Source organism: Megascapheus bottae, chromosome 9 (assembly GCF_031878675.1).
Source record: "Megascapheus bottae isolate mThoBot1 chromosome 9, mThoBot2.hap1, whole genome shotgun sequence".
Classification (NCBI taxonomy): Eukaryota; Metazoa; Chordata; class Mammalia; order Rodentia; family Geomyidae; genus Megascapheus; species Megascapheus bottae.
The window spans coordinates 53,657,391-53,681,593 of NC_143517.1; the positions used below are offsets into that span (position 1 = coordinate 53,657,391).

At 36.9% G+C, this 24,203-nt stretch overlaps 1 protein-coding gene and 1 pseudogene across 1 annotated transcript in view; one reads left to right on the plus strand and one right to left on the minus strand.

Moving 5' to 3' along the window:
- Col14a1 (collagen type XIV alpha 1 chain) overlaps window positions 1–24,203 on the plus strand; it is a 182,287-nt gene that overhangs the window by 110,175 nt on the left and 47,909 nt on the right. Inside the window, exons 26-35 of the mRNA XM_090339326.1 lie at window positions 1,068–1,207; window positions 2,521–2,644; window positions 3,327–3,470; window positions 5,366–5,530; window positions 6,496–6,534; window positions 7,125–7,263; window positions 9,753–9,895; window positions 11,241–11,350; window positions 13,418–13,576; window positions 23,938–24,015. Coding sequence (XP_090195452.1) covers window positions 1,068–1,207; window positions 2,521–2,644; window positions 3,327–3,470; window positions 5,366–5,530; window positions 6,496–6,534; window positions 7,125–7,263; window positions 9,753–9,895; window positions 11,241–11,350; window positions 13,418–13,576; window positions 23,938–24,015 — 1,241 coding nt within the window. The remainder of the gene's footprint in view (window positions 1–1,067; window positions 1,208–2,520; window positions 2,645–3,326; window positions 3,471–5,365; window positions 5,531–6,495; window positions 6,535–7,124; window positions 7,264–9,752; window positions 9,896–11,240; window positions 11,351–13,417; window positions 13,577–23,937; window positions 24,016–24,203) is intronic.
- On the minus strand, window positions 2,777–3,163 carry LOC150059188 (large ribosomal subunit protein eL22 pseudogene; annotated as a pseudogene).

Below are 24,203 nucleotides of genomic sequence, written 5' to 3' on the forward strand. Positions count from 1 at the left end.
CTGTACATAGAGCATAATTTTCTATCAGAAAAATCTTAACATTGATTTCATTGAAAATATTGCAGTGCACATTAAGAAAAGAATTATAAAAGTTAAAAATCTCATCTATAGCTCTGAAGTCAAGGAGAATGTTTTCTCATCTCATACCTGAAGTATTTCTCTCAATTACTCTGTCTTCATAACAGTTCTTCAACACTTTAGACTACAGTTACTGAAATAATTTTTTTAAAAGCTAATATGTATTCCTGGCTATTCAGGAGGCTGATATCTGAGGATCAGCAAGAAAGTCTTATGAGATTCTTATCTTTAATTAACTATTTTTAAAAAGCTAGAAGTAGATTTGTGGCTCAAGGCCTTGAGCAAAAAACCTAAGGCACAGTACTCAGACCCCAAATGCAGCCTCAATATTGGCACAAAAGAAAGCTACCCAATGAAGTAGTGATCATTAATGATTTTCAATCTATGAATGAATATTTATTGACACTACTGTTAAGTATCAAAGCTTTTATGCTAGGCATAGGTAATAAAACAATAATACACAATTAACTCTCTCTCTTCAGTATCATAAGACAAATAGATGTTTACATAGATAATTACCAGTGTGGGGTAATAGAGAATAGAGATTGTATTACATATAAATCTGATTTCATTGTGTCACTAAAACTCTCTCTGATGTTAACTTATGAGTCCAGAGGACAGTGTACACAGTTCTGGGTTAATCATCCAACTTGTAGGAAGTAGATAGTATTTACTGATTCTTCTGCCTTCAAATCCCTTCAGTCCCACATTTTCTTATTTCCTCAATTTCGTACTTTTGGAGCTGAGATTGGTAGTTTTTTTTCTTCCTTGTTTCTACACGTCCAACAGGAGCTTAGCAATTATGAATGAGAACTCTGAGTATTAAAGAGAAATGATGGTAAAGAAGTGTAATGATCAAGAGCTTAGATGATGAACCTTCAAGGTTTAAGACTTTCCTTTGGGAAAGACCTTAGTTGCCAGAGGGTAACCATTATCTCAAGGTCTCAGTCAGTCTTGTTCTTATTCAAAAATTTATTTTTGGTCCTTAGTTTGCAGAGCTGCAAAGGCAGACCTGGTGTTTATGGTGGATGGATCCTGGAGCATTGGAGATGACAATTTTAATAAGATTATCAACTTTCTGTATAGCACTGTTGGCGCTCTAGACAGGATTGGTGCAGATGGAACGCAGGTAATACTAGTGGATCAATCACTAGTTTATTCTAAGCATTGCAAATGATTTCTCAGTCTGTTACTATGATCACTTGTTAGTTGATATGGATAATTAACTATAGGCAGATGATGTGCGTCTTTAAAAGCTGTTGAGTTTGGCAAATTAAATAGGATAGAAAGGCCAGACCTTTTATGTCATAGGGGAAGAGTGTCTTCTTTAATCACACACACACACACACACACACACACACACACACAGAGTATTTTCTTTGCTTTCAAGTACATTGAAATATTGAAAGGGAGATGTTGTAGTTGCATGTTACTATAGATCAGGCAATCATGAAACTAATAAGATCCTAGAACTACAAAGGTGTAAAGGAAACGCAGGGTAAGGTCCTAGTGACCCATGGCTATAATTCTAGTTTCTCACATGTTGAGATCTGAGCATCAAGATTTGAACCTCGACTGGGCAGAAAAGTCCATGCGACTTTATCATCAATAAATTAGCAAAATGCACAACTAGAGGTGTGGCTCAAGTTGGGGCCCAGCTCTGAGCAAGAAAACTGACTGAGACCGTGAGGCCAAGTTCAACCTCCAGTACTAGTCTACACACGCGCACACACACACACACACACACACACACACACACACCACAAATGATAGAAAATAAGCCCATTGTGGTGATTAAGAGCTCAGATTTTGAGACACAATATACTTGGTTTCAACTCTTGGCTCTGCCTGTGATGATCTGACTGCAGTCTTGTGAAAGTTACTGGATTGTATGCACCTCAAATTTCTCATCTAGAAAGTCAGAAGACTAGGAATCTTTGCTTCATAAGGAATTAATTTTTTTTGCCAGTCCTGGGCATTGAACTCAGGGTCTGAGCACTGTCTTTGGGCTTTGTCAAGGCTAGATCTACCACTTGAGCCACAGCACCATTTCTGGCTTTTTTCTATCTAAGTGGTACTGAGGACTCAAGCCCGGGTCTTCATGCATGCTAGGCAAGCACTCTACCACTAGGCCAAACTCCCAGCCCAAGGAATTCATTTTTAAGGAATCTTAACATCTATCCACTTGCTATGCTTAGGATACCATTTCTACTTGTCAAATGAGGTGACAAATATTCCATGCTTTAGAGACTTAAAAAATAGTTATGAATAGTCCTTAGACATAAAGAAGACACTACTTAACTTGTCTTGATAGGTAATTAGTGCAAAATTTTAAGCCAAGGAGAATGTGGAAAGGGTTTCAGAAGATAAAAAATTATAAGCAGAAGTGTGTGTGTGTGTGTGTGTGTGTGTAAATAAAACAAATATACCTTCTCTCTCCAGGTGGCAATGGTTCAATTCACTGATGACCCCAGAACAGAATTCAAACTAAATGCTTACAAAACCAAAGAGACTCTTCTTGATGCAATTAGACACATTTCATACAAAGGAGGAAATACAAAAACAGGTCAGACCCTAAATACCCATTCATTAATTATTTGTAACTACTTAAATGATCATTTCTTTGAGAGGTAATTTTTTGGGGGGGTTCCCAAGTTTTATTCAAGAACTCACACAAAATATTCCAGATAAATGAATTTTAATCGTGGTCTTCCTCCACTTCTTCGTCCTGGTTAATCTAGAAGTGATGTAATCCATAACTCTCTTTGCTGTTAGCAACTCTGTATAACCAATCACATAGATTATTCTTTTTCAAATATTTTTGGGTTAGATATTTCAAATACCTTTTGGAGAAAGGCACCTTAGAGGTTACAGTGACCTTGCTCTTGCTTTTCTCGATGGTGATCACCCCTCCACCAAGATTTCCAGCTTTCCCATTCACCTTGAGTCTCTCTTGGAGAAACTGCTCAAAACTGGCACCATCCATAATTCCATCCTCTACAGGGTGGGTTCAGTACAGGGTGAACTTCAGAACCAGCTTCTTTGTTTTGCTCCCCTTTGCCACAAGCTTTTTCACAGGCACCATGGCGGCAGCAGAGGCAGAAAGGGGAGAGATAATAGGGTTTTCTTTTAAGTTTTTTCTTTTTTTTGTGGATTTAAAAGTTGGTTCCTACTCTTTTTTTTTCTTTTCTCCAGTGAAACAAAAATGAGAGGGATTAAACCTGAACCATTACCTTGCTTTATTTCAGGAAAAGCAATCAAGCATGTTCGAGATACCTTGTTCACTGCAGAGGCAGGTACAAGAAGAGGCATCCCGAAGGTTATTGTGGTGATAACGGATGGAAGATCACAAGATGATGTGATCAAAATCTCCAGGGAGATGCAATCTGATGGTAAATGTTAAACACTAGTGATTATCAATAATGTAAGCATAGTTGTTTACTAAATACAAATTCAAAGGCTATGTCAGCTTTACTTCAGGGATTCCATGGTTTTATTAACTTGTCAATATGATTTCTAAAATCTCTACTGGTTTATAAAACTCTAGTTGTCCAGTTTTGTTAGAGAAAGCTTTGGTCGTGTGTCGGGAGCAGTAAGTTGCAGTGCTATAAAAAGGACTATTGGGGAGTTTGGCCTAGTGGTAGAGTGCTTGCCTAGCATGCACGAAGACCCGGGTTCAACTCCTCGGCACCACATACATAGAAAAAAGCCGGAAGTGGCGCTGAGGCTTAAGTGGTAGAGCTCTAGCCTTGAGAAAGTCCAAGGATAGTGCTCAGGCCCTGAGCACAAGCCCAGGACTGGCAAAAAAAATAAATAAATAAATAAAATAAAAAAATAAAAAGGACTGTTGCTTGAATACTTGTTTGTTAAACACGTCATTTGAAATATGATGTAAAAATCAATGTTAATAAATTCTGTAATAAAAAAGAAGAAAAAAGAACTGTTGTAGAAAGGGGCACTGATGGCTTACACCTGTAATCCTGGCTACTCAGGAAGCTAAGATCTCAGAATCATGCTCCAATCCCAAAGCCAGCCTGAGCAAGAAAGTCTCCAAAACTTTTTAAAATTTCGTTTTATTTACTTACTTTATTGTAAAAGAGATGGACAGAGGGGTGACTGTTCTGTAAGTCAGGTAGCTAGCATATTTATTTTTGAACGGTGTCACCTCTTCTCTCATTCTCTCCCAGGTTTTCCCTCCGGATCCCCGTCCCTCACAAATTGTGTAGTTCCTTTTCAACGCAGTGTCTAGTGTGTATCATTTGCTCACCTGGCGTCCCACCATTTCTGTGTCCCCCTTACCATCCTCCAAAGAGATAAGCTCACATACAAGACAAAATCTCCCTGAAACTCTTATCTCCAGTTAACTATCAAAAAAGCCTGAAATGGATCTGTGATTCAAGTGGTAGAGCACGGGCCTTGAGCAAAAATGCTCAAGGACAGCACCCAGGCCCTGAGTTCAAACCAGAGCTTGTCATATTTTTTCTTTTGGTGGATCATGGGGCTTGAACTCTGGGCCTGGGTGCTGTCTCTGAGCTCTTCAACTCAAGACTACCACTTTACCCTTTGAGCCACAGCCCCACTTCCTGTTTTCTAGTGAGTAATTGGAGATAAGTCTCATGTTCTTTAGTGCCTTGGCTGGCTTTCAGTCTCTATGTTCAGATCTCAGCCTCCTGTGTAGCTAGGATTACAGGTATGAGCCACTGCACCCCGCTCATAATTTTTTTTAAAAGAAAGACCATTGTAAAGGCCAGGGAGAAAACCCATGTTACAGAAATGATTCATTTTTCTATCTGACAAACTGGGGGATTCTCACAGGACTGCTGTGAAAATTAACTTACCAAACCATGCCTGACAAAGAGTAAATTTTTATTTATCAGGCTTTAAAAAATGACCCACCTTAGCTGCTGGGCTTTTTCTTCTTTGAGAAAAACAATGACAAAAGTTCATTTGTCTGCTTCATAAGTATTGAATTGTCTATTTAAAACACGCAACTGTGTTACCCAAATGGGAACTCTTGTCTCAAGCCCTAATTTGGGCATTAGCTTTATTGAATTTCTTTAAAATGGAAAATTTCTTTAGGGGATGATGGAATAACTCTCATATAGTAAAATATGTGCATGAAGAATTGTGATGAACTGTAAAGAATGAATTGCCCCCCACTTACACACACATGGGCCTTCCTAAATAAACATATTTGAAACATTTGGATGTTCAGAAACTTATGTTGCATTGTGAGTATTTGGGGGAATTTAAAGTAATCAGCAACGCTTCTCCCTTTCTGCCACAGGCTACAGCATCTTTGCAATTGGTGTGGCCGATGCGGATTATTCAGAGTTGGTGAGCATTGGCAGTAAGCCTAGCGGGCGCCATGTCTTCTTCGTGGATGACTTTGACGCCTTCAAGAAAATTGAAGACGAGTTGATTACGTTTGTCTGTGAAACTGCATCAGCAAGTATGTTCTTTAGAATTTGTAACTTACCTTTTTTTTTCCTTTTTAAGTCTGAACTGTCGAGTGCTGGTTATATTGCAAGTTCTATCTCAAATTGAGGGATGACAAATGATTCTCAAAGCTCTTCCTTAAGCAGACTTTAAAGTTTATGACTTTAAAGTTTTGAGCAAATAGAGTAAACCTCCCAATTCTGGAGATTTTTGGTGTGCTGTGTTTTTTGCTGTTTTGTTTTGCTTTGCTTTGCTTGTTTTGTTTTGTGACAGGATCTTGCTGTGTTGCACAGGTTATCTCAAAGTCATGATATAGTCCAGGCTAGCCTTCCACTTCGGATCTTGCTACCTCAGCCTTTTGATTGCTGCAGAGTTTTGGATTAATAAAGATGGTTCCTAATCAGATGAGAGTTTATATTTAAAAAGGACTGTACTTGGAACCAGGATTGTTGTCTTGTGGTACAGTTCTTACCTAGCATGCACAAAGCTGTGAGTTCGATTCCTCAGTACTGCTTACACAGAAAAGGCTGGAAGTGGTGCTGTGGCTCAAGTGGTAGAGCATTGGCTTTGAGAAAGCCCAAGGACGGTGGCCTGGCCCTAAGTTCAGGCCCTAGGATTAGCTGAATAAATAAATAGGACTGTACTTGACTAAATGTAATATACAGATTACAAAAGTATAAGAAAACTATGCATCAGACTGGCATCTTAGAGTAAAGTGTCTTCCGTTATGTGCTGACAGCCACAGATTTTAATAGACACATAAAAAAGAGGGAAGCTTTGACCCTGTGGTGTTAGAAGGGTGCATTATAGCATTTTGGTCTTTTCAAAAACAGAAAAAGCCACACTGAAATCTGATGTAGAGTCCCTCCACCATTCCCTCCTGAAAGGCTAGGCTAGCTTCCTCAGCTCCTAACAGGGAAAGACTGTGTTTGAAAAATATGTAAATGAGGGTTTTATAGTGTTTGTTTTGTATTCCAGCTTGCCCAATGGTACGAAAGGATGGCATTGATCTTGCAGGTATGCATTATTACAATTTTCCCTCAAATACAGATATGTAAAAGAATTCTCATTTGAAATACAGCTTTCATCTTTATTTTATATTAAAGTTACTTAATAGAAAAATCTTTTAACCAAAACATGAGAAAGGGTATCAATGTTTGTGAAGTAATACACCTTCTATCTAGTGAATATGTAACCCTTCTATTAATTACAATAAAAATATATGAAAAAGTGCAATATATGCATATCTGAAATCCCATGATGAAATCTCTTGATACATCTTTAATAATTCTTCAAAAAAGAATGACAGAAAAGGAAAAAAGGTCCTTTATTTTATTTGATGGGATGATGAAACCTACAGAAGGGTTTGAGTCAAAAAGGAAGTAAATATGCAACCTTGAATATGGTTGCTTGCAAATATGAAAGGAGAACAATGAAACCTGTTCAAAGTGTTTTAAGGAAGAGAGAGTGTTTTAAGTAAGGGAGAGGGACAGTGCAGAGTAGAATCTACTAAATCTGTGAATGCGTAGAAATGTGACAAGGCAATCTCTCTTTACACAAGTAATGTATGCCAATAAAATTTTCTTTCATGTATTTCTGTCTCTTAGGATTTAAGATGATGGAAATGTTTGGCTTGGTTGAAAAGGATTTCTCATCAGTGGAAGGAGTTTCTATGGAGCCTGGTACTTTCAATTTGTACCCATGTTACCATCTCCATAAAGATGCTCTGGTTTCCCAGCCAACCAAGTATGTTTTCCACTGCAAATTGCCCAAACCAATCATGTTTATTCTCTCTCTATATGAAAGTAATGTCATACTGAAATATTCTGTAATAGTTCCTGGTGGGATCTTTTCCATGATGTTTTGAGCAAAGACTGTTTACATTTCTTTGTTTAAAAATAATCCAATTGAGCTATAATACTGCTTTGAACTTTAGTATTTATTCATCTCAAACAGTATGTAAAAAGGATTGATCCTTACATAGCAAAACAGTATTCTAGGTGTTATTCTAAGTCCCTGTGTATGCTTGCTCACTCAACATCCAGTCAACTAAAAAAAAAGGAGATTTAAGTATTATATCAGTTATGAGATAGAAGGACAAAGAAGCTAGCAAACTTGAATGAAATCGCATCATTTGGCAGTGTTGGGATTTGAACCCAGCAATTGAATTCCAAGGCCCAGACACTGCTGCTGCCACAAGTTGGGTGGGTTTGATCCATATAACAACAGCTCTAGAGAGTTGAAAACTACTGTGGATTACTTTTGTGTTTACAGTCTAGATCTATTTCCCAAAGTCTAGTTCTATCCAACTCTGTGGTACATATCTCTACGTGGATATCTAGTACCGGTATAAAACTTATTATGTTTAGAACTACTCCCTGCTTCTTCTTTTTAGTACCACCTTTACTTGATCCTTTGAAGATGTCACTCCAAATCTTCCAATGGTTCCTGATGATTTCCTTTACAGTAAAAGTAAAAAGTTATACTCAACTCTGTGGTACATATCTCTACTTGAATATCTAGTACCGTTATAAAACTTCTTATGTTTAGAACTACTCCCTGCTTCTTTTTTTTTTTTTTAGTACCACCTTTATTTGATCCTTTGAAGATGTCACACCAAATCTTCCAATGGTTCTTGATGATTTCCTTTACAGTAAAAGTCCAAGTGCTTGCATGGCCTGCAGTATCTTGGTTGTCCTCTGGGTCTCTTTCAGTCTTCTCCATTAAAATGGCCTCCTTGCTTTTCCCCTAAATGCAGCAGGCACACCCCGTCTTCGTTGGCTATTCCCTCTTGAATGCTTGAAATATTTCAATATTTAAAATAGTCTTCCTTCAGTGGCCTATAGAGCTGACTGTAGTGTTTCCCTTGAGTTTTAGCCTAAATATAACCTGTTCAATGAAGCTCTGCTCATTTAATTTTCTTAGTGAGCCTACTGCGACTTTAAGATTATTACATAATTCTCCTCCAATAAGTCCAAGTATTACTAAGATGTCCTATGGAAATGATTACTTTCTAAATATACTCATAATTCATACTACTAGAGCTTAGGTGTTTCGGGAACAGGTATCTTTGTTAGTTTTATTCACTGATGTTATCTTCCATGTATTTTTTTTTTACCATATTGGTCTCAAACAGGGAATTTATGAAATATTTTTGAAAAAATATCCAAAGGAATTAATTAATGAATGAAGGAGTGGCATGTTTATATCCATTCAAATGAACACAATTTTCATTTTCAAACCAATGCTATTCACATATTCCCAGATTTATGACCTTTGGAGAGGTGCTAGGGAAAAGACCAAAAGAAGTAGTGTGTTTATTGTTAAGAAGGGGTGGGGGGGGAGGGAGGATGAGATGATGCTGAATGTTACACAATTTAGAGTCTGCTTCCTAAAGGAAATGAGATGAAAGTTTGCTCTGTGAAGACAGCAGCAAACAAACAAGAGGGGGCCAGATGAGTTGAGCAATCCCAAGGAAAAAAGCCTCAACAGAGCCCTTTCCCAGCAAGACTTCTGAACACTGGAAGACCCTTTAGCCTTGTCTCCCTCTGGGAGGTCCCAGCTTTTCTTTATCTCCTTCAAACACTAGTGACTAAAAGAGATGTCAGAGTAAAGGAACATGGCTTGGGGAGAGGCGGCTTTCTCCAGCTAAGGGAATTTCAGAAGGAAGCTGATGTTGAAAGCTACCTTTACACATTTTCAGGGCCACAATAAAAAAAAGTATATCCATAATTCTTGAAGGTGGATCTGCTAGTGCATCCCAGTACCTATTATGGGTAGGAGTACAAGTAATTATCACAGACGGTAGAATGTGAAAAAAGCTAAGTTTTACAAAAGGATTATAGATAAGTAATTATTCATTATGCCAAAAAAATCCCCTCCTGAAATGACTTGAATGTTAATGGGGAGTGTGATTGCCTAGCTTAGTTATAAAAGAGTCAAACAAGATATAACTGTCTAGTCATATAATACCATGCTTTAAAAATATTTAAGAAAATGAAAAATGTTTACATGATGATAGAAAAAAACTGGAACAAAATGATAAAGGGGATAAACGCTCACATTATTTAGATGACAGGGAAATATGCCATGCGGACAGATGGATATGATTGGGTGATTAATGATCTTTGTGGTTTTCCAAAAGCTTGGATAATGAAAGCGTATCTCCTCAATAATCAGAAGTACAAATATTTGAGGAAAGATATAATAAGACATCATTTTCTTTCTACCTTCAGGTATCTGCATCCAGAAGGATTGCCTTCTGACTACACAATCAGTTTTCTATTCCGAATTCTTCCTGATACTCCACAGGAACCATTTGCTCTTTGGGAAATTTTAAATAAAAATTCGGACCCACTGGTTGGGATCATTTTGGACAGTAAGTATACATGTGTATATACGTATTTGTATGCATATATATATATGCAGGCGTATGTTTGCTTGATGCACATCTCATAGACTTCCCTGCCTAGGCTGACTTTGAACTGTGCTCCTAAAATCTCAGCCTCTGAGAAGCTAGGATTACAGGTGTGAGCCACTGGTGACCAGCTTTCACTATATGTGAAAGGATGCTTCAGTACTTGTAAAGGAATCAACAACTAAAAAAGATATGGTAAAGACATTTTAAATTAATAGTGAAATTAAGGGAAAACTGTAGATTAAGAGTCATCAATCCCATATGTATCCTAGATTTAAGAACAAAGAAGCCTCTTATCATGATTGAAACTAGTTTGTTCCTTTTGAAAGTAGACGGAAAAAACACATTTTAGTGTATGAATGAATTAATGGGGCAAACATTATTTCTTGTTGCTGTTATTCTTCTTCCTATTATTATTATTATTATTCCTGGTCCCGGGGCTTGAGCTCAAGAACTGGGGAGCTGTCCCTGAGCTTTTTTACAGCTCCATTTTTGGCTTCTTTGATGTTTAGTTAGAGATAAGTCTCATCTACTCTCCTTTCAGGGTGAGCCTTGAACAGTAAGCCTCAGATCACAGCCTCTTGAATAGCTATAATTAACAGTACTCAGACCCTGAATTCAAGCCCCAGGACTGGCAAAAAAATAAGTTATTCCTTGAAAATGAACCATTCAATATTAGGAAGGCTTATATTTATGTGTTCATAATTAGTGGCACATCTGAGTAGTATGAGTTGCGTATCCTGGGAGAGTGTGTCAGAAATAGATTCACATGATCAAGTGCCTGGCTTCTATTTCTTTAGATTTGATTAATTTTATTGTCTTTCTCTCATTGTCTGCCTACTCCAAGCTTTGGATTACCTTTCGTAAAGAGATGATGAGGATGAAAGAATAAATGAAATGCACAGGGGAAAGTGTGTATAAGTTCCTTCCCATCCCATAATCCATTGTGGTTAGTTATGTTAATTTAGCCAGCTAAAGCTCGTGCCAACCTGAAAACTATAAATTATTCATTACTCATTATTTTGTCTTAGATATAATTAAAAAAAATTACAAGGAAGCCAGGGAACAGTGGCTCCTGCCTTTAATCCTAGCTACTCAGGAGACTGAAATCACCAATGAGAAGAATCCGGAGACTCTTAATCTCCAAATAATCAGCTGCAAGTGGGACATGGCTCCCGTGTAGAGCAGTAGCCAGGAGTGAGATTGTGAGGCCCTGAGTTCAAACCCCAGAACTCACTTGAATTTTCAGAAAGTTAGACACTGATTTTTGTTCCTCCTAAAATATTTTAATGTTACCTTTGAACAGATGGTGGGAAAACTCTAACATATTTCAACTATGACCACAGTGGGGATTTTCAAACTGTTACTTTTGAAGGACCTGAAATTAGGAAAATTTTCCATGGAAGCTTTCACAAGGTGAGTAATGCATATAATCATATGTGTTCTACATGTATACATATAATTCATACATATATTCATTGTGCTAATGGATTTAGTATGTTCTTGTTTCTGGATGATTGGGTAAATGCCTGGTAGTGGAATTGCTGGGTCATAGGGGAGCTCTATGTTTAGTCTTTTGAGGAGCTGCCATACTGCTTTCCATAGTGGTTGAACAAGTTTGCACTCCCATCAACAGTGTAGTAGTGATCCCTCCTGGCCACATCCCCTCCAGCATCTGTTATTATTAGATTTCTTGATAATGGCCATTCTAACTGGAGTGAGGCGGAATCTTAGAGTTCTTTTGATTTGCATTAGTTTTATGGCCAGAGATGTTGAGCATTTCTTCATGTGTCCATAGGCAATTCTTATTTCTTCTTCAGAGAAGACTCTCTTTAAGTCTTTGTCCCATCTTTTAATGGGATGGTTGTTTCTTTGGAGATTAGTTTTGGAGTGATTCAGTTTTTTGAGCTGTTGATATATTTTAGATATGAGGCCTTTGTCCGTTGTATGGTTAGTAAAGATCTTCTCCCACTCTGTAGGCTTTCTAGTTCATTTGCTAGCTATGTCTTTTGCCATACAGAAGCTCTGCAGTTTAATGCAGTCCCACTTATCCAGACTTTCTCTGATTTGTTGTGTTTCTGGGTCCTTATTAAGAAAGTTTTGACCTGTGCCAAGAAGACTTAGTATATCTCCTATTCCTTCTTGTAAAGTTTTCAGTGTATCTGCTTTTACCTCCAGGTCTTTGATCCATTTAGAGTTAATCCTGGTGCAGGGTGACAAAGAAGGATCCAACTTTAGTTTTCTGCAAGTGTTTAACCAGTTCTGCCAGCACCACTTGTTGAAGAGGCTATCTTTCTTCCATTCTATTTTTTTGGCTCCCTTATCAAAGATTAAGTGGCCCTTCTGGGATTTTCTGCCTAGCTAAAGAGATTGGATATTGCATAGAAATCTTCACCTATCTTGTAGTTGAATCTACCTCATTTATGAACTGCTACTTTCTAAGGATAGGAATGTCATAATATCATATTACATAAGTAAGTAAGAACATTGGTATGTTTTCATGTTTGAGAGGATTGCACCACCTTCATTAGTAAAGATATTTGAGATACAAGGGGAGATTTACTAGAGCTGGGTCCCACTCACAACTCTTTTGACCTCCTTCATGACACAATTCTTTTTTTTTAGGTAGGAAAAGTCTGAGGCAAAGCAATCAAGAAAGTTTATGGGGAGATGAAAGCAATTACACAAGTGTTAAAAGAAGCACTGTCATCTTAGCTTTTAATTCTCATTCTAAAGAATTCTTTATGAGTCTTAGGTGAATGTTAAGCTTTGCCAGTAATCCAAACTGTCTTTAAGCAAGTAAGGCTCATTCATTACCAGTGTTAAAACGATAATCCTTCAAAGATTTTAACAGTTGTATGAAGAAACACTTATCTGTAGTTTTGTTTTAATAATACCATACACTTGAGATTGTAGCTTAAGAGAACTTAGCCAAACATTAAGTCAAAGGGTTCTATTTCATTGTGCTCTTCAGTTACCAGATGGCCTATTCCCATCCTCAAGCAATCCTGTAACTTCTAAAACACTATTGCTTTATTTTTTGTTGTTGGTTGTGGGGCCTGGGCACTGTCCCTGAGCCTCTTTGTGCTCAAGGCTTGCACACTTAAGCCACAGCACCACTTCTGGGTTTTGAGTGGTTAATTGGAGATAAGACTTTCACAGGGACTTTTCTGCTGAGGCTGGCTTTGAAAGAACTGTGATCTCAGATCTCAGGATCCTGGAGTAGCCAAGACTTCAAACATGAGCCTCCTAAGCCTGGCTCATTGCAGTTATTTTTCAAGAATGGTATTAATGAAATAAAAGGTATTATGTGAATAAAAACAGAGATGACACTTGAGTGTTAACAATCATGGAGATAGTCAAAGTAGCACTGGTGGTGGCAGAATTCTTCTTTATACTTCTTAAGGGTGAATCATGCAAGTATTCAAGTTTATTTGGTATTTCTCCTGCATCTTTCCTTCTAAAATGTCGTCTCTTTTACAGCTACATGTTGTTGTCAGCAAGACTTTGGCCAAAGTGGTTGTTGATTGCAAGCAAGTGGGTGAGAAGGCAATAAATGCATCAGCCAACATTACTGCGGATGGGATAGAAGTACTTGGAAGGATGGTTAGATCGAGAGGACCAATTGGAAACTCTGCACCAGTAAGTGCATAATCAAGCGAAGCTACTGTGTCGTAGGAGAAACATCTTTAAATAGAAGTCTATTCAGCTGGGCGCAGTGGCTCATGCCTGAGCACAAGAGACTCAGAGACAGTGCCCAAACCTGGAATTCAAGTTCCAGAACTGGCAAAAAAAAATGTGCGTGTATTCAGCTGTTTTTAAGGGAAAAGGCTTGGCAAAGGGACGGATGGATGGATGGATGGATGGATGGATGGATGGATGGATGGATGGATGGGCGGGTGGGAGATGGATGGATGGGTAAATGGATAGGTAGATAGGTGGGTGGGTGAATGGATGAACAAACCATAGACTTGTTAAAACGCATACATTCAAAACTCTTGGTAGTAGATTCCTGCTATTATATAGGAAGAATGCTTCAGAAATTAGACTAATTCATTAGTTCATTAAACAATTTCAATAGTATAACATGCATCCCCTGGTTATGGCATTAGTGGATTGTGACTAGGAATTAGAACAGTTAATAAATCAAATAAATCTAATAATAAATCTAGTGAATATAATACAAATTTGCACAAAATCTCTTAGTATTATGCCTAATAAGTACCATATGCCTCTAACTTAGGATAGATTTTGACATTTTAAAATAGGTTTTTGCCATCATTATTTTCATCCTTAAACATGAATTATTGTTCTAGGATAATAAAATTTTCATCATACAGAATGGAATTTAAGTCTGGGAGACTTCCAATTGGCTGAGAAATCACATTCTCTTCACTTATTACCCAGGGAAAAAAGGATAGTGTATACAGATTTTGTTTTAACACCAGGCATTCACAGCTAATTAGCAGCCTTTTCCAACTTGAATGATTTTGTTATTAGTAAATCACTTTATTCTTCAAAACAACATCATTTCTCCTAAATTTTGATAATATTGGAATTGCCATTTTTGTCTCACTGTTACAGATCTTTAGAATTAGCTGTCATATGGAACTTTCAGAAATCCTTTTCAAAGCTGATGTTAAACTTGTACTCAGAAAATTGTATACAGTGTCATATAAATAACATCAAAATAGAGGCATGCTATTTGACATGAGGTGCTAACTTCCCCTAACCTTCAATGGACCCTTCAGCAAGAGAGTCCTACTGTACAGGCTGTTCACATTATAAGTCAGAATGGTATCATGAGTTACTTTGGGACAGTATGCTTTTTTTTTTAAAGTTATGGCATTTCTCTTTGCACCACTTCTGCTTCCAACATAAATGTAGAATTCATTGGTATAACTCTCAAATCTTGACTCATTTTACTCAACATACTATTTTTTTCATTAAACTACTATAACATCTCTCCTTTTCGCTTTAAGACCTTGATAGGCAGACAGATGTATGCCGCTAGTTTAACACTTAGATTTTCTACTTGGCTTTGAAGAGTAAGGGATTAGATATGTAGGAAGAGAATATAAAAAACTGTGCAATGTTCTCTTGTTTTTAATTATGGTAAGGGATATTGAAGAATGTGTACATGATATTGAAAATTCCTTCATCTTACTGCATGCTATTTTGTGCTGACTATAAGAATGCAGAAATGGGGCCAGGAGTTTGGCCTAGTGCTAGAGTGTTTGCCTAGCATACATGGAAACCAGGGTTCGATTCCTTGGTACCACATACATAGAAAAAGCCAGAAGAAGTGCTGTGGCTCAAGTGGTAGAACTCTAGCCTTGAGAAAACCCAAGGACAGTGGTCAAGCCCTGAGCCCATGCCCATGACTGGCAAAAAAAGAATGCAGAATCAGCCAACTAAGAGTATCTTATATGAATATATGGAAGTGCAGAAAGATGCTTGGAAATGGGGACCAAGACATGTGAAAGGGTATCAATGTATGGGAATTAATGCACCATCTATCTGGCAAATATCATGTAACCCTTCTATTAATTACAATAAAAAATATATGAAAAAAGAAAGATGTTTGGAAACATAAATGGCTAGATTCTAAGAGAGAGGGAAATATCAGAGATAAAATATCCATGTTATCTAATATTATTATTCAGATTTTTTTAATTTTAGAGGAAATAAGATAGTACTTTCCCCATCCTCCATCACACTTTTATAGACAATTAGTAGGTGTTTGAAACTTGATTATTTATATATTACACATAATAACATAATATTATGTATGGTAAACATATATGTATGTTCTTGTTCTTTTATTTGTCTGAATTTCATTGCTGTAGCAAGAATATAAATTCCCTGAAATAGTAAGGCCTAGTCTACTTTTTGTCCCTACATCACAGTATCTAGTAAATTCCTATGAAAACACTGTATGTAATGTACATATTCCTAATACATAATGAAGGAAATAGCAAAGAATTGGTTTTTGAAAGCAAACTTACCATGTTTACTGATGATCAATCTTTAGTTTTGGTTATAGAAGAACTATTAAGAAACAGAGTGCACTGGCAATGACTTCCAGTTGGTAATAGACAAAAGAAGTTGATAATTAAAGCATTCTTTATACGGCTAGTCAAAAAATGCCATGCTTATTGGAACTATGAAATCAACAAAGAATTGCTGAGTAGATTCTAGTCAGCCTACTTATCAAAGAATTTGATTATATTGAAACAAATGATTGTAGGTTAGAATTCAAGAATGTAATTGAACACCCAGTCTTGTTTCCTGGGGATATTACTTAATAGTTTCAATTCAAGTTAAGAGAAGCCCTGGTATTCACTTTGCAATTCAGAAATTTATCAATTGTGATATAGGTTTGTACTTCAATAGGCAGCAAAAGGGATGTGTAATGTGCAAATTCCAGATTATTTTATGATAAATTATTTTATAGCAGACAACAGCATCTTGTAGGTCAACATTCCCTCCCAAATTCAGCAATGATTCAATAAATATCAAATGGTAGGAGAGATTCCATTTTAAAATATATTATTTTTCAACAATAGTGATGGATAGATTCATAGAAATAGGAATTCAGTAACTACTGTATGGAAACCACTTTTATTCTGAATAAAAAGAACTCTGCTCAGCAAAGAAAGATTTTGTAGACAGCAATATTCCCTAGTGGGGCTAAACTAATAAGCAGGCTTAATTTAGCTGTCAAAACATATGTGGAAAGAAATATAACTGTGCTTCTCCTTTCCAATCTATTTTCTTTTTTTAAACTGTCCTTGACTTTTTTTTGTTATTTTTTATTGTAATTAATAGAAGGGTTACATTATATTCACCAGATAGAGGTGCATTACTTCACAAACATTGATACCCTTTCTCATGACATGGTCCCCATTTCCCTCCCCCCTCCCCCCGGCTCCTTTTGATTGCCCCCTTCTCTATCCAATTTCAAATAACCAATTAAGCACATATAAAATATATCAGATAACAAGGTGAAATAGTGTAACAATATGAGATAACCAAGGGATGGCAAAAGAGATGAGAACATTAAGGACAACAATCACTCATTATATGGCTTTTGTTTCTTTATCCTGGAGGTCCTTACATTTAGTGTCATATTATTTGGCCTTATGTCTCTAGATTTTGTTCTGTTGTGCATCTCTGCTAGGACAGCCCAAGATTTCTACTGAATTTGACAAATGAGGGAGATTCTTGGGCCTATGTTCCTTTGAGTCTAGCTTACTTCACTTAATATCATTTTTTCTAAGTCTTTCCATTTCCTAACAAATGGGGCGATGTCATTCTTTCTGACAGCAGCATAGAATTCCACTGTGTACAAATACCACATCTTGTTGATCCACTCATCAATTGAGAGAAATCTGGGTTGGTTCCATATCTTTGCTATGGTGAATAGTGCTGCAATGAACATCGTTCTGCTAGTGGATTTAGTATGCCCTTGTTTCTGGACGTCTGGGTAAATGCCAAGTACTGGATTTTTTTTTTTTTTTGCCAGTCCTGGGCTTGAGCTCAGGGCCTGAGCACTGTCCTTGGACTTTCTCAAGGCTAGGGCTCTACCAGTTGAGCCTCAGCACCACTTCCGGCTTTTTTTTTCCATATATGTGGTACTGAGGAATCGAACCTGGGTCTTCATGCATGCTACACAAGCACTCTACCACTAGGTCAAACTCTCGGCCCCTAATCTATTTTCCTATTTTGAGTATTTTTTCTACCTTTTCAAATCTAACACTTAGGTACTTACCTAACTAGTATTTCACCTTTTTCTATTCAACTAGCACAAGCATGTAAGTTATGATGTGGATACATCTACAGTTTTATTTTATGTAGAAATTGACAGAAGTCTACTTCATAGTCCTCCAGAAGCCAAGAATTAAATTTAAAAACAAAAAAGATGGTGTGTTTTTCTATGACTTATTTCTTTAACTCCTTTAAATAGTGATAGTAGCTCATATTTATTACATTCCTGATATGGATTGGGCAGTAGGAATTTTCCTAGGAACATTGATTTGTTCCTCTAATTTCTGTTGAAAAAGTATTTATATTGTTAATATAAATAGATAGGAATTTAGGCATGGAGAGGTTAGGAAAGAGAAAAATACTGCCTCTGACTTCTACAGAACCACAGTCTTCCATCTATATTTCAATGCTTCTATAGAATTTAAGGCAGAGAAGGGAGTCCAGGCTGTAGCAGTGACCATGTGCCCTACTTGGCTGAGTGACAGCTTCGGCGGACCCATCATTATTTAATCTGCAACCTTAAAAGTGAATGTGGTCAGCACCTTCCAGTACCTTCCAGCACCTACCCCAACACGCATCTCTAGTTAAGCAGATTTGCTCCTACCCACAAGAAGAACAAATGTTGACTTTCATTCTCAACTTCATTATAGCCTCCCTCGTTTTCCTGAGATGCAGTAAGCACTCCATTCAGCTAAAAGGTAGCTGAAATTCCTTCCTGTTTGGTTTGTAATGGGCTTAACAAAAGCTAGACACCTCTCCCAATATCCTCCCCCCACCCCCCAAAAGAAGATGGCTTAGGTACTCTTTCCATAGAATCTCATGCCTTGAAACCTCTCTGTTTGTGTAAGTGGACACAAAAACTGACTTCTAATTGTGAACTTAGCTATATTGTGTTAGAGGGGAAGATAAACTAGAGGACAGTAGAAAGAGGAGTTGGGAATACATTGTAAATCCCATTCATAGATCAAAATGACTCAACTGCCGAAAAATATTTTAATCTTATTTTCATGTTGACATTTGATCCTAAATGACTTGCCTTTTGTACTATACCCAGACAAAATGTACAACAGTGAAAAAATGAGCATTTGTAACTGGCTTAAGTATCCCCTTGGAAAACCACAAAAAAAGTGAAAGAAAGTAGGAGGTTGTTTGTCCACACTTCTCTCCATCTCTCTCCCTTGCTGTTCTCTCCCTCTCTTCCTCTCTCCTTCCTCCCCTTCCTTTTTTTCCTTCCTATCTCTTTCATCACACAGATATGTCTTTAATATTATTCAGTTAGTTATAAATATAAAAAGTCATACAAATAAAAGATGGCTGCCTGTCGTATTAGTTTCTTGAAATGTCAGATTTTGAGCCATGTTATCTTGCATTTTAAAGCACTCCAATGTATATTTGACATTCTGTTTTTGTACTGGCCCTTCATTGCTTTCGAGCCAAAAGTGGGGCTTTTTGTTTCATTTCAGTTTTTAAGTCAGTCTTCAAAATGTGCCTTGGGAAAGAAGTTGCCACATACAAGCTGAGGAATGTAAGCCATTAGAAAAAGAAAAAAATTATGAATAATTTTTTTGTACCCAAAGAAAAAGCTGTTGATTTCATCAAACTTGCAAAAGAAGAGACAACCCACATAGTAGCATTCCTCAAATGATGGTATTGGCTTCCTTCATGCTTAGTAGGCATTTAACTCCTAGAATAAATATATGTAGCTCATAAGAATCCCAGAATGTCTGAAACCTAGCAATAAGTTTGTATGTAGACCGAATGCTACTATAGATGACTGGATGGGAAATGTTTATTTCTTAAACTATGAAAAATCTCGATATGTATTTGGGTTACTTAGAGGCCATTGCTTTAAGTAAATCTTTCCATTCACCAAATATTTTTACACTGAGAGTTCTGTTCAGCAATGGAAATTTTCTTAATGAATGAATGCATGCCTTGTAGATATAACTACCAAATGCTATCACAATGGGAACCCTTTAATAAATGTTCTCCAGATAAAATGATATTTTAACGTTAAATTAGGTTATCTTTCTTTTAAAATTGAACCAAAGATCCATTTATTAAAAATAAACTGCACATAGTTTAAAAATTTAAAAGTTATTTATGCTCCTCAAATCTCAACTAGAGCTGAACTTTAAAAATGTAGTTCAATTATTTAAATGTTTCCATCTCCAGTCCTATGGTACAAAAAGGATAATACTATTACCATACTTCACAATGCTGATCTGTGCTTAGAATCCTGGCACAGAGTAGATTTTCAGCAAATCAATGTTTGCTATTATTGTTAGGTGATGTTTTTCTTCATCCAAACACTAAACAGATACTATTATAGAAAGAAACTGACTTCAATCCTTTCATTTTCCTCTTCCTTTTTTTTTTTTACTTTTTGAGTTATGTAGAGACCTTCAACTGTAAAAAAAAATCAGGAAAGGGTTGGGCATGGAACATTAAATATGTATTTGTCATAATTTTTCCAACTCCATTTCCTTACAAATGGTACAATATCTATTTTTTCTGATAGATGAATAGAAGAATTCCATTGTGTATATGTACCACATTTTTTTGATCAGTTCAGCCATTGAGAGGCATGTCATATTTTGATGATGGTAAATAATACTATAAGGAATATGGTTTTGCTGGTAGCCTTAGTGTAGACTTGTTAGTGGTCTATTGGATAAATTCCCAGGAGTGGAATTTCTGGGTCATACTGTAGTTCTGTGTTTAGATTTTTGAGCAACACCCATACAGTTTTCCAGAGTGACTGAAAAGATTATATTCTCACCAACAGTGTAGTAAACCAGAGTTCCCTTTTGCCACATCCCTGCCAGCATTGGTTATCATTAGTTTTCTTGATAATGGCCATTCTTGATAATGATGAGATAGAATGTCGGTGTTATTTTGATTTGTATTTCTTTTATGGACAGAGGTATAGAACATTTCTTCATATTTTTATTTCTTATTTTTTTTCTAGTCCTGAGGCTTGAACTCAGGGCCTGAACACTGTCATTGAGCTTTCTAAAGGCTAGAACTCTACCATATGAGCAAAAGTGCCACTTCTGACTTTTTTCTATGTATGAGGAATCGAACCCTGGTCTTTGTGCATGCAAGGCAAGCACTCTTATCACAAGGCCAAACTCCCTACCCTTGGCCATTTTAACTTTTTTTTGAGAAGTCTCTCTTTAAATCATTAACTCATTTATTGTGTTGTTGTTACTTTGATGATTTTTTTGAGAGTTTAATTTTCTGAGCTCTAATTATATTTTGGATATAGGGCCTTGTCTGATGTATAGCTGGTGAAAATCTTCTCCCTATTATATGAAGTAATCCAGACCCAAAGAAATACAGGTTACATTATTTCTGTCATTTTTGGTAGCTAGAATGTGCCTATAAATCTATAAGCAAACACACTGGGTGGTATGCAAGTGGTTACAAATGAATTAACTGAAGTATAATAGATTCTAAAGAACACTCAATAGTACAATTCTTTAGGAAGATTAGTCAAAGCCTAATCAAATAAGTATCAGGAAATTGGTACTTGTAAGTGGGGAGAATGGGGCCAGGGGGAGAGTTGGAGAAAAATGAACGGGGAAGAGGGGGAGAATGTAGGGAAGAAATCATACCACAGAGCTTAGAAAACTAAGGAAAGGGGTGGGTTGATGAGAAGTGAAGATGTTGAAGGGATGACAGTGCTCAAGATGTATTGTCTACATGAACTGCTTTGTTAAATGCCCAAAAAATCAATACATAATCTAAAACCAAGAGAAGTAAGGGAAGGGAGGATGGGTGAGAATGTTGAAAGGAGGAACATTGATCAAGACACACTATATTTGTAAATGTTGTTGAATGGCAACTGCTTTGTACAACTCCTTAAAGGTAATACAAATAATAAAAGAGAATTAAATAAAAATATTTATATTTTAATGATTTAATAAGCATGTTCCAGGCACTGTTCTAAATATCTTCTCTGCCACGTGCTGGTGTCTCATGCCTGTCATCCTAGTTATTCAGGAGGCTGAAATTGGATGGTCACAATTTATAGCCAGACAAGACAGACAGATCCCAGAAACTCTTACTTCCAGCAGAATGCCAGAAGTAAGGGTGGCTCAAGTGGAATCGGTAGAACAGGTTAAGTATTCTTTATCTGAAATACATGGAACTAGAAAAGTTCTGGATTTTTTATTTTCTCTCAATTTTTGAAATATTTGAATATCCTGGGTTTGAGATCTCATTCTAGGTACTTGATTTATTTTATTTCACATATGCCTTATACACAACACCAGAGTAATTTTATCCAATATTTTTGTGTGCCTTACCTTTTGAATGTGATCTAATCCCTTCAGTTCAGGAGTAGAATTTCCAACCAACCTGTTTGCTCAGAAAATTTCTAATGCAGGGCACCCAACCTGTACCATTATACTAGTTTTCAGGTGAGGAAACAGAGTGTATGACAAGATATACTTCATTTAAATCATCCCAGCCTGTCAACAGAGGTGTTAAGAGACTTCTCTTCTACACCGAAGTTTAGCTCCACAGTGCCTCAGGCCTGTGTGCCTTATTCTTATATTTAAAACTCAGATGTAGTATACCTTTAAAACTTTTTTTTTGCCAGTCCTGGGCCTTGAACTCAGGTCCCGAGCACTGTCCTTGGGCTTTTTCCTCAAGGCTAGTGTTCTACCACTTAGCCACAGCACCACTTCTGGCTTTTTTCTATGTATATGGTACCGAGGTATTGAACCTGGGTCTCTGTGCATGCTAGGCACGCACTCTACCACTAGGCCAAACTCCCAGCCCATCCTTTAAAACTTTTTAATGAAAATTTATATTCTTTCCTTGGCCACAGTTTTGTTGTATGATTTACCTGTTATGACTCAAGTGCAATACCCTGGGGGCTGAAGGTAGAAACATTTGTTTGTGCCAGCAGATTGCCATAAATAGCACATTAAATAGTATACTCAGGTGCTTTGCCTTGGCGATCTTGTTTACCAAACCCAACCCTTGTTTTATTGATCGGTTAGAATCAATTTTCTTGTGTACTCAAGAAAATAAAGTGCTTTGACTCCAAGGCTTGTCTTAGAAAATTTAAGCATTATTTAATTGCTTGGTTAGAATGAACTTTTACAGGAAGGCACACAATAACTTTTAAGCATGATGACAAAAAATAGCCTGATTTCCTTTTCTTTATAGTCAAAACAAGCTCTTCTGTGATACCGCGTGTATTTTAGTAGCCTGTTTCAGCAGTACAGGTGCCAGAGTATTCTCATTTTCCTCTGGAGGGCTCTTGGCCTAGGCTGAGTAGGTAAAAATAAGGAATCAAGTTTTCAGTTCCTGCTGAACACATCCCTTGTTGGAGGAAAGTTGCACAAGAAATATTAGAAGTGGTGGTGTCAGTCAGTGTGAGCTGCTAATGACATTGTAATGATAATTCTGCGTGTGTCAACATGTACATTGATTGATCACCAGTGATATATAAGTGGATCAAGGCTGTCTAAATATTTATAGCATGATCAATGGCTTCAATACAAACACACTTAACTTGTCTTCCCACAATACCAAGTATGCATGCATCATGGCACTTAACACATTTGTTGGAGTAATTAATATACTGATCTCTCAACTTCCTGTACATTCTTCCAGGGCAGGATTCATGATTGTTTTTGGTCATTTTTTTTGCCTTACACGTTGATATCATAGCCAGCTCATACTACACATTGAAGTCATATTTTTGAGTGTATGCACAAGATAATGACATAAACAGAAAGAAGAGATAATGAAATAGAAACTAGTAATGAGCCTTGAAGAATGCTTGAGGACACGAAGATGAATGTGTACGTGTCCCTTGAAGAGTACAAGAAGAGGTTAGAGAGATTAAGTTGTTATTTGCTGGGAAGGGGGCTATGAACTAGACATGGGGTATGCTGCAGGCTATGGAGTTATTTGGGAATTATTGGGGTGAGCCTCTTCCCAGGAAGCTAGTCACAGAGGAGGGGTGCTCACTCAAGATAGAGTGACAATGAGGAAGTGGTGAGAAGGACAGACTTCAAATGGTGGATGGAGAAATTATAGACAAAAATCTTAGATTATGATTGTTTGAGGGGCAAAAATAACCTACTGGCATGTTTGGTTACAAGTGTATTGGCTTTATGCATGAAGTATACATGAAATCATTATAATTATAAATACTTACTATCAACACTTATATCTCTAATGGAGTGACATTGTTCTTTGAATTACAGTTCCAGTTACAAATGTTTGACATCGTTTGTTCTACAACCTGGGCCAATAGAGACAAATGTTGTGAACTTCCTAGCCTGGTAAGCACTCTCCCATCTCTACTGAAATTTTTGAAAATCATAGTTAATTTTCCAGGAAAATGAGATGTAATTTTTTGATTATCTATGTTATAAATAATTCATTGTGATGATTGACGTTTGGAAGAGATGAATAAGAAGATGACCAAAAAGAAGAATTCAACAAGCACATCTGTATCAATCACACATGC